The sequence below is a fragment of the Cyphomyrmex costatus genome, unplaced genomic scaffold, assembly GCF_001594065.2.
Source record: "Cyphomyrmex costatus isolate MS0001 unplaced genomic scaffold, Ccosl1.0 scaffold666, whole genome shotgun sequence".
Classification (NCBI taxonomy): Eukaryota; Metazoa; Arthropoda; class Insecta; order Hymenoptera; family Formicidae; genus Cyphomyrmex; species Cyphomyrmex costatus.
Window position 1 is genome coordinate 143,098 of NW_017280229.1, and position 11,062 is coordinate 154,159.

General features: G+C 35.2%; 2 protein-coding genes across 2 annotated transcripts; both read left to right on the forward strand.

Annotated features, from left to right (window-relative positions):
• The first annotated feature begins 1,069 nt into the window (after positions 1–1,069).
• LOC108780065 (putative protein FAM45B) lies at positions 1,070–2,717 on the forward strand. The gene is made up of 5 exons (XM_018547652.1): positions 1,070–1,117; positions 1,196–1,392; positions 1,476–1,907; positions 2,078–2,195; positions 2,407–2,717. The coding sequence occupies exons 1-5, from the start codon at positions 1,078–1,080 to the stop codon at positions 2,676–2,678; spliced, it is 1,059 nt and encodes a 352-aa protein (XP_018403154.1). The 5' UTR covers positions 1,070–1,077; the 3' UTR covers positions 2,679–2,717.
• Positions 2,718–4,372: 1,655 nt separating this feature from the next.
• Positions 4,373–11,061, forward strand: eIF3a (eukaryotic translation initiation factor 3 subunit A). Its single transcript, XM_018547658.1, has 5 exons — positions 4,373–4,561; positions 6,275–9,022; positions 9,118–9,455; positions 9,644–9,822; positions 10,015–11,061. The coding sequence occupies exons 1-5, from the start codon at positions 4,513–4,515 to the stop codon at positions 10,109–10,111; spliced, it is 3,411 nt and encodes a 1,136-aa protein (XP_018403160.1). The 5' UTR covers positions 4,373–4,512; the 3' UTR covers positions 10,112–11,061.
• The last annotated feature ends 1 nt before the right edge of the window (position 11,062 follows it).

Sequence of the window (11,062 nt, forward strand, 5' to 3'; positions counted from 1 at the left end):
CAAAACTATTTTTACATCGCATTGTTTTTTTCTATTAATATCGAAGATAGAGCCAATATAATCGCGCGATAACTAAACGATTAGATCTACACCTGTTTGTCGAACGTAAAGAGAAAGAGAGAGATTATTTTGCTCCTTTATTATTGTTTATCGTCTCATAGATTAAAAAATTTTCAAGTTATTTACTTATAATCTAAAAATCTATTTCAACTATATTTACTGATCATAGATATAATATATCGCAGATAATATAGATACTGATATATTCGATTACAATATTTATAATATTATTATAATTATTATAAATATAAATGTAACATTTTTATCTCTTAAACAAAATAACATAAGAAATAAAAAAGAAAGATAAAATAAATAAAATATTTAATTATAACAATTGTGTTTATGTTATCATTTAACTATATTTTCTTCTTTAGAAAATTTTCTATTTATTATTTATTTATTATTTATTTTTCAAATAGGATTCAACAATTTGAGCAATTTATTATAATCATTATATGTATTAAAATTTAATGTAGAATATATACAATTATTTAATAGAATTATATTTAGTCATTTTTTACAAATCACTGCATAAATAAAATATATGCAGAAATATATATAACATTTGTAATTTTGATGACAATGATTTCTCTGATAAAATATTTTCACAAAAATATAGATTTATATATCGAGCTAAAATATTTAGATATCAATTATTAATTATTTTTCACAATATGTATAATATATAGATATTGTTAGATAAAGAGTGGAAGAGAGAGAGAGAGAGAGAGAGAGAGAGAGAGAGAGAGAGAGAGTGAGTGAGAATAAGTGAGAGAGAAAGAGAAGCAATTTAAACATAACCTCAATTTCTATCGCAATTTGACAGTAGTCGATACATTATACTAATAATTTGTTCTCTAATGGGTTATTAATATTTAATAATAGAAATGTAGAATACCAAAGAGTGAATTTTTACACATCACAAAGCGGAGAATAACGAATACTTTAATATATTATTATTATTGATAGTTATTTATCTGTATTAGTTACTTATTTTAAAAGTCTCAAGAGCTCCAAATGGCACCACTAACGGATTTACTTTCTTGCAGTGTAATAGGTATAGCATTTTTATAGAAAGTTAAAATACAGTATATACATATTAGATATTGTACTTAATCAAGAATAAAAATTACAGAGAAAGACTGTAATGGAGATGTGTTGTGGACATGGTCGTATCCAGCTGTTACAGAATCTCAGAAGACTGTAGTTACAAGAAAATGCAATTTAAAGTTGGAGCATACATCTCCTCATGTATTTGTATGTGCGAGACATGGACACGATTGGTTCTACATACATTGCAGCGAGGTATTTGACTCTGACAAACTACCGAAGGTAATATTCCTTAAACCTTTTTTATTAAGGAAATATTTTCTTATATATTTGGTACAAGTACTAAATTTTTAACTCTATCTCAGGTAAAACAGTTTGCGTTGGTTCTTTTTGCAAAGGACTTTAATCCACAAAAGTATGAAGTGCTCTCAAGGGTCCTTAGCAAGATGTATTGCAAAACTGGAAAGCCGACGGAAATTTTACAGTTATACCTATCTGTATTTACAAAGGGATCATGTTCGACACAAGAGAATGGAACGTTTGTCTCTGATGATTTTAATACTCATCGTTTTGCAGCTAGTACCAATGTCAAAGAGCTGATTAAAACATTCGAATTAGAAACAATTTTGATATATACCGCTCTCTTATTGAAAAAGAAAATTATTGTATACCATCACAGTCTGGAGCAACTTCTTAAGTGGATAAGAACATTTCCTGCGTTGATGAAACATAGGAAAGTTACTGACAATCTCTTTCCTTGGATTGATTTGGTGAACGATGAGTTGATCGAATTGAAGGCATGTACTCTATTAAAGAGTATATCTTTAATGTATAGCAAGAGAAATGTGATAAATAAAATATAATTTCTTTACTCAGAATGGAGCGAAATATTAATATTATTGATATTATTATTTATCATTATGTCATTCTTAATGGTATTGCTTTATAATTATTATCATTGTTATAGAAATATTCGCACTATGTGGCAGGCTGCAGTAATAGCTCAATATCGTCAAGGATAGATCTGTACGATCTACTTGTAAATATTCCTGCTAGAGAAATTACTGTAGCACCGCACGCCAAAGGTAAGAAAGAAGAGAGATAAGTTCATTTCGTTAATTTTCATATCCATGAAACATCTCCATTCTTATGATGCATCCTCGGATGCATCATAAGATTGCAGTGGAAATGTCTCAATTCTCATAGATATGAAAATAAACGCAATGGAAATATCTCATGGATATGAAAAAAGTGTGTTTTCTAATCTGTAATCTTTATTCATTTTTTTTTTTTCAGAAAGTCTTACAATGACAAAAACCCACAAGGAAATAGCTTTGTTCATGGTTCAACTATGTGAAAATCAAAACTACACAGAAGCACAGGTTATATCCGAGATAAGTGACAAAACGCAAGATCTTCTAAATCAGTTAACTTCGTTAGCGACAGTGCAAACTCCAGATGGCAAAAGAATGATATCTGTCGAGATATTTAAAGAAAAAAATTTGGCGCCGGCTGTAGAAAATTTTCTCATTAATTTGGCCATTGCTGAAAATCTCTTTGTATTATAATAATTTTATAAATTAAAGTCTTTAAACATATGTTGAACGCGGTGGAGAATAAAGTGAGAATGAGAGATAAAATGTATCTATTTTGTGTCTCATATACTAAAATATAAATATTTTTCGTTTGTTAATTCTACAAACATTTTATGTTCATTGCTTCTCATTTTCGCTCTATAGCTTTGAATTTTCGATATTATATATTGTTAAATGTTTATAAGAGATATTTATTTAGTAAAATTATACAATAAAATCTACAACACTCGTACAAAAAGCCTATTTTCTGTACATATATTCACTGTTACATGAAAAATATGACTTGCCAGTATGTTTCAATAATGACTCAATTACTGATCGATTCTTAAACAACATAGTTCTCGGGAAACGTCCTTAAGGCTAATTCTACAATATGCTTTTTGTTTGCTGTTTGTCTCTATTTGTCTCTTGCCTTTTTGATCAAGAAGGCAAGAGAAAATAGTAAGAAATAGGAAACGAAAAGCACATTGTAGAATTAGCCTAAGACATTCCTTGAAGAACCATCTAGTTTCCACCAAAGCACTTAAATAGCTACTCAAAGCCCTTTGAAGAACTGAATATAAGTACTATATACATACAATCACACCGAAACGTTATGTAATGCACAAGACCCATAGACTGATGTATAAGACCTTTTCGTTACAGGATTATGAATTCAATTTGCGCACAAATATAAACATAATTAATATTAATAAATATTTTAATAATATTTCAAGGATATTAAAGAAAATATACAAAGGGTATTATATAAGTGGAGACATAACATAAAATATTCTCATAATATTATAAAAATATTATATAATATTCTCAAAATATTATAACTTATTTTAATGTTTTAATAGTATTTATGTAACATTCTATAGGAATGTTACATTTTGCGCATGTAGGATATACTTGTATCGACTATAATTCGTCTAATATATCTATCGAAACGATCGATATTGCGAAGCAAAAAAAAAGTCCAAAAATTATCTATACCGTAAATTGTACATACATACCTGATGACGATCTCAATTCTCTTGACGACGATCTCTCTATCAAGGATGATTCCATCGAAAAGTAGCGTCGACCGGTCGGCAGGGAGGAGAAAAGATGTGATTATCTCTCAAAATCTTTCATCGGCGATGACGTACACTATTATACGATCATACACGACGTACCGACGCATTATGACGAATATTCTACCCTCCGCGCGAAATTCGCTTTCGGACGATGACGATCGCAAAAGTACGATACGCTTTCTGAGAAATATATACGTAAATGTAATCTCATATGAACCGGCGCCAACACGATCTGCGAGATTATGACCGCCAATGGCGCCAATTCAAAATCTATCGACGGAAGCGCGATTATCGAAATCTCGAAGGCGCGACGCGCAGCCAATCAGCCGTTGACTTTCCACTGATGCGAGGGGTTGTTCGATTATTTGGTGAGTCAACAGTCCATTCACGAACATCTCAATGCATTTATCGCGGGAGTCGTAGATGCTGTCGAATCGCTGGCATAGCGAAGATAAAGCGTGAATTTAAAATAACAGATAGACGCGAGTCGCGTGATTATTCCGCGGTAGAAGCGATCGCTGTTCACGCGCGGCTTTTTACCGGATGTCAGATCACAATTTGACTTGCGCATTATGGGAAGCCATCTTTCCTCAGTGGCCGCCTCTCCTATCCGGTACACGCGGTCGACGAGTACGTGTTGGATGCACGTAATCACGCGTAAACGGAAATTTCGACGTCTTCAAGCCGCCGCGGAGGTCTCGCCGGTATTTATGGTGTTGCTGTAGCCGCAGTCGCGAGAAGGAAACATGGCGCGTTACGGGCAGAGACCCGAAAACGCCCTGAAACGGGCAAACGGTAAGTCCGTAGGGTTCCGCCTGATGTGCTAGACGAGCGTGACATGGCCAATGGCGTCAAGCTCCGCTGGCTCGCGCGTGAGGAAAAAAGAAAGCTTGCATCCTTTCGAGACATTCGCGCAGAAAACGCGAGGATGCGTCCTCCATTGCTCCCGCTCGTGGAGATCGGCAACTCTTTCTTATTGACCTTATCGCACAGTGTCCTGAGAAATCAGTGTGTTTTCGAGACTACTCGTCTCCCGGTAGAGCTCTGACCTCTCACGACCATATGTATTCGCATCGGACGAATTCCATAATCATCGGGATTGCGAAATGCTACGATTACGCTCTGTACTCTGAAATGCTTGCGATGCTCTACCGATTGCACACGCAGTAATTTTTGCGGTTTATTTAGCACGTATAAAAATTGTACAGTCTGGAGGAAGGTCTTGCCGAGCTTACTACCCATGTTTTACCTTGTAAAGTTTATATACTCTTTACCATTACATATGCACAATGATGCGGATTAGTTAAATTTCTGTAGATATAATAACAGTTCTGTAGCTGAATTAGTATAAACTTTTTGAACTTATGCCCAATTTCCTCATCTCTAGATATCTCCTGTATAAAGTTATTCGCAACTTATCTGGAAGTGAAGAAATTAGGCATCAATGAAATAGTTATATGTTTGGTATTTGGTGAAAGCAAGAGAAGTTTTAGTGCCGTTACAAAGAACGGACTAAAGTTTGTTTGCATCACATACTCCAATATGCTCCTATCATAGTTTCAACAAGCACATTGGAATAAGTAATCTGATGTCTCTTATTTTCTTCTGTCGTCGAATCTAGCTAAGCACTATCTGGACTACTGCAGGAATAAAAAACAGACCTCTTGTTTGTTACATAAGAACAAAGCGAATACTCAGTTATAAATTAATTTTTTTATGATGTTTTTCTTTTTATTTGCAATGCCTGGGTATACATATTTTATTTTGAATCCAGGATATGTAACACAGTATAGTTAAATAGTTTTAATAGATTAAAATTAATTTAAAACTGATTTATTCATTTCCTAAAACTTTTAGAGTAAATCTTATTCTTTGAAGAGTGAAATCTTACTTTTACGGATTGAAAATTGTACCACTTTTTCAAGATTGACTCAATTTTCACTCTTTGGAGTTAAAGTCCACTTCAAATAATTTAGATAGTACATTTATTGTATATGCAACAAATTTTTCAAGTGTATTAATTGGCTGCAAGCAAAGACATTCTTGATTCTCTTTATCCTATAGCTAATCGAAAGCTAAATCTTTTTGTCAGCCTTAATTCCACAATTGTGTAAGTGTAATTATAAGTGGTTATAGTTATATAAGAATTGATCAATCACAGTCAAATATTCTCATTCAATTAGTTAATTCTTACAACTGCGCTTACACAATTGTAGAATGGGTTTAGTCCTTATTTTATAATTCTTAACAGTCTTGGTATTATGGATGTGTAAATTTTTTTACCATGTATTAAATCTGTGCAATTACGATATCAACACTATCTTGTTAAAGTTAAGAATTATAATATTGGGGCTTTAATTGTCAATATTTCATATCTTTCACATTTAATAATTTTTATATAATAATTACATATATAAAATAGATTTAATTTAAAAAAATTAATTAATTTATAAATTATTTTCTAATATATATATAGTTTACTGACAGTTCTCTTATTTTTGTAAACAGAGTTCATAGAAGTGGGTAAGCCAGCTCGAGCATTAGACACATTACAAGAAGTCTTCCGCAATAAAAAATGGACATACAACTGGTCAGAGTCCGTCTTGGAACCTATAATGTTCAAGTATCTGGATCTCTGTGTGGAACTGAAGAGATCGCACATAGCGAAAGAAGGATTGTTCCAGTACAGAAACATGTTTCAATCTGTCAATGTTGGAAGTTTGGAAAATGTTATACGTGGTTATTTGAAAATGGCTGAAGAGAAGACTAATGCAGCACGGAAACAAAGTCAACAAGCGGTAATTGACATTGACGATCTTGATAATCTTGCCACACCTGAGAGCATCTTACTGTCAGCTGTAAGCGGTGAAGATGCGCAAGACAGGAGCGATCGTACTATTTTAACACCCTGGGTGAAATTCTTGTGGGAATCGTACTGTCAGTGCTTGGAGTTGCTCAGAACTAATGCGCATGTAGAAACTCTTTACCATGATATTGCACGTATGGCCTTCCAGTTTTGCCTCGAGTATAATCGTAAGACTGAATTTCGTAAGTTATGCGAGAAATTGCGGAAGCATCTTGAAGAGATATGTAAACTGCCTCCGCTTGTATCGAATGTCTCTATGAATAAGGCGGAAACGCAACAGTTAAATCTAGAAACTAGATTAAATCAATTAGATTCTGCGATACAAATGGAATTATGGCAGGAAGCCTTTAAATCTTCGGAGGACGTTCATGGTATGATGAATTTGTCGAAGAAGCTCCCTGTACCAAAAACAATGGCCAATTATTATCAGAAATTGGCTATGGTTTTCTGGAAGGCTGGCAATTATCTGTTTCATGCAGCTGCACTGTTCAAACTTTTACAGCTCTCTCGGGAAATGAAAAAGAATATGTCTTCGGAGGAACAGCAGCGAATGGCCAATCGAGTATTATTGGCAACGTTGTCGATACCATTGCCATCTGCGCATCCTGAGTTTGATCGTTTCATAGAAACTGACAAGAGTCCGCTAGAAAAAGCTCAGAAGCTCGCAACCCTTTTAGGTCTCTCGCAACCACCAACACGCGTTTTTCTGTTGAAGGACATTGTTCGTTTGAATGTTGTCAGTCTGGCGTCGCCACAGTTGCAAGAATTATACTTGTGGTTAGAAGTGGAATTCCATCCGTTAGAACTCTGTAGCAGAGTCGATTCCGTTATTCAAACGTTACAGGCAGACGAAAACAGTTCTTTAATCCAATACATCCCAGCTTTGCAGGATGTTACACTTGTACGTCTTGTTCATCAGATTTCTCAAGTTTATCAGACGATACAATTCTCCAGACTCCTGGAACTCGCCAAATTCACCATTGATTTTCATCTTGAACGTCTTTTGGTAGATTGCGTGCGCTATAATGACATGCAGATCAGAATAGATCACGGCAAGTCATGTGTTCACTTCGGAGTAGATCTCTCAGAAGCACAACGAGAAGATCATCCAGACGGTCCGGTATTGCAAGCAATGCCCTCTGAACAAATACGCTGCCAACTAGTGAACATGGCGACCGTATTACACCGTGCCATTAATGTGATAAATCCTAACAAGAAGAAACTTGAGCGCGAGAAACTACGCAATGCGATGGTCGCTCACTATCATGAAACTAAGATGAAGGAGCATCAAAGAATATTAGGCAGGCACAAAATTATCGAGGAGCGAAAGGAGTACATCGAGCACATCAATACTGTCCGCGAAGAGGAGGAGTTACGCCGGCAGGAAGAACTTCAGCGGCAACAGATGCTGGCTGAACAGAAGCGACTGGAACAAGAGCGAGAGGAACGCGAACGAAAGCGTCAACAGAGCGAGATTCAGCAAATCAAGGATCGTCATCTTAAAGAAAAGATGCAGCAAATCTCACAGACAAGTCACGGGCAAAAGGTGTTGAAAAAACTAGACGAAGATGAAATAAAAAAACTAGATGCAGAACAAATTGCAGCACGGGAAGCTGAAGAGCTACAGAAAGAGCGCAGAGAGATGCAACAGAAACTCAAATCTCAAGAGAAGAAAGTCGATTATCTCGAGCGTGCTAAACGGCTCGAGGAGATTCCGCTGCTGGAGAAGGCTGTGCAGGACAGGATGCAACAGGCGCAACAACTCTGGTGGCAGCAGGAGGACGAGCGAATTGCCGCAGCTATTGAAGAGAGACAGGAAGCTGTCGCGACTCAAGAGCGCTTGGCGCGTATGAAAGAGGATCATGGCATTTTCTTAGCTAAGATCTTAGCTGAGCGTAGGAACATATACACGGAAAAACTAAAGGAATTTGAAAAATTGTTGAACGAGGAGCGTATCAAGCGTTTATTGAAGCGCAAAATGGAGCGTAAAGCCGAACGTAAGGCAAAATGGGAGAAGGAGCGTGCGGAAGCTGCGGAACGAAGACGATTGGAAGAATTGCGTATTAAACAAGAAGAAGAAAAGAAACGTCTTGAAGAGGAAAGAGCTAAGAGAGAGGAGGAGGAAAGAATCAGACGAGCTGAAGAAGAAGCCAGAGAAGTCGAACGTATGGCTAAGCTTAAGAAACAAGCTGAAATTATTAGAGCTAAGGAAGCAGAAATAGAACGTAAATTGGAGGAAGAACGGTTGAGAGATAAAGAACTGTCTTCAACATGGCGGCGTCTGGATGATGATCGTGATCGTGACCGTGATCGCGATCGTAATCGTGATCGTGAACGTGACCGTGATCGCGATCGCGATCGTGACCGCGACCGCGATGGTCCGAAAACTTGTGAGTACAATACATTTTCATGTTTTCTCACTAGATATTATCACATATACAAATATCAATGAAATTTAATTTGTATTATTCTTTATCATTATTAGCAATGGAGTCATGGCGGCGTAATACTGACAAAGACTCTGATGGACTCAAAAACGACACAGATCGCTGGAGGAAACGCGATGACAAGGTCGAGGATTCTTCATGGAAGAGAAGAGAACCAGAAAGGGAACCACGTCGCGACGTAGACAAATGGAGAAGAAACGATGACTCAGACCGATGGAAAAAGGATAGCATAGATAAATGGAGGAAAGATGATAACTTCGATAGAGAAGATTTAAGAGATCGAGATAGGTTAGACAACCGTTTCGAGAAAAGAGATGATCGCGACCGTGATCGTGATCGTGACCGTGACCGTGACCGTGGAATAGATGGACGTGGAGTAAGTATACGTTCTATATCTTAATCCAATACATTTTACATATACTGTAAAATATTTTCTACGTGTAGAATTTTTTTTCTTCATTTGTTTATATTTCATTTATTAATTATATTATATAAATTATGTATTGTTTACCTTTCTTTGGATACATGTATTTTTTAATACTATTTTGATTTACCTAATTGCAGATACGCGAGATTCCACGTGACACAATACGTGATGATCGAGATCGTGATCGTGGTAGAATGTCCGACCGCCGTGGTGGTTACCGTGATCGTCGTGATGAACCAGCACGGACAAATACTAACCAGGACTGGCGGAAACGCGATCCGCCTCAAGATTCCTCAAAAGACCCACCTAAGCGCGAGTTAGTATATATGTAAAAAAAAATATATATATAATTATCTATAAAAAGTGTATTAGTAATAACCATGTAATAATAACAATTTAATAAAGCATAACAATCATACAAATGTGATACAAGTTTTTAGCGAAATAAACATTAAGCTTCAAACATCAATCAAGCTCAATTACATTTTAATTTAAACTTCAATTTCAGACGAGAGGATCGTAAAGATGACAGACTTCCGCCTAGATCTGACGAGAGAAGGCGACCATTAGAGGATGATGGCTGGTCGAAAGTTAGTCGGCGCTGACATCAAAGCCTCAGTTAATCACATACACACATACATATACACAACACATATAACTTTATATAAGTTTATAATTATCTAAAGATATATATATATATATATATATATACACACACGAATAGACTTTTTATCTACGGAAGTCTGTCCATTTTTATTGTTTTGTGTGTGGCTTTATTCTTCCAGACAAGAAAGTGGGAGGGGAATAGTTTTAGAGGTAGATATATAGCGAAAATTTTAGAAACAAGATGTTTTGATTTGATATAATAGATTTTATTGATTACTGTATGAAATAGAAATAACAAAACCACATTTAAGATGTCTGATTAAATATAGATTATTTAAGTTGTTTAGATGTTTCAAATTTTTTTATGCAGATTCGCTATTTTTTTTATTTTGTACAGATAATAGTCATTCTGTTATTGTAATCAAAATATCTCGTTTCAAAGAATTAGAAAAACTACAGAAATATCAATAAAATTCTCTTCTATCCTATACCCCTTCATTAACTTTTTTATATTATCCCACATCTTATCACACATCTTTCCTTAAGAGGAAAATGTACGATTCTTAATGTACATTTCTTTCCCATCACACACACCCACGACGAGCGATTATCCTTGTATATAATATACATGAAGCCATTTACTTGAAATAGATTATAAGGACGAGGATCTCGAAGTAATAAAGGAAATAAAATACGTACGAGGATTGTACAATGTTCTGTGACCTGTTTGCGCGAAATCGTTTTAATAAATATACTCCCGAGGGATAAACTTTTTATTGTATTTACATTTCATGATACGTACGATTTGCTATGATTAAAAAATTGATAAAATCGTACATTTTTTATAGAAGTAATAATCTCGCAAAATAACAGTTAAAAATGTTAAATGTCTCGAAGAAAAGGCACGCCACGCTTACTCATAAAATATCCTCTAACTAATTAAATTATAG

Coding starts and splice junctions, on each gene's coding strand:
- eIF3a (XM_018547658.1), top strand. CDS start 4,513: ATGGCGCGTTACGGGCAGAGACCCGAAAACGCCCTGAAACGGGCAAAC. Junction 4,562..6,274: donor CGCCCTGAAACGGGCAAACG/GTAAGTCCGTAG, acceptor TTTTGTAAACAG/AGTTCATAGAAGTGGGTAAG. Junction 9,023..9,117: donor CCGCGATGGTCCGAAAACTT/GTGAGTACAATA, acceptor TATCATTATTAG/CAATGGAGTCATGGCGGCGT.
- LOC108780065 (XM_018547652.1), top strand. CDS start 1,078: ATGGCACCACTAACGGATTTACTTTCTTGCAGTGTAATAG. Junction 1,393..1,475: donor ACTCTGACAAACTACCGAAG/GTAATATTCCTT, acceptor ACTCTATCTCAG/GTAAAACAGTTTGCGTTGGT. Junction 2,196..2,406: donor TGTAGCACCGCACGCCAAAG/GTAAGAAAGAAG, acceptor TTTTTTTTTCAG/AAAGTCTTACAATGACAAAA.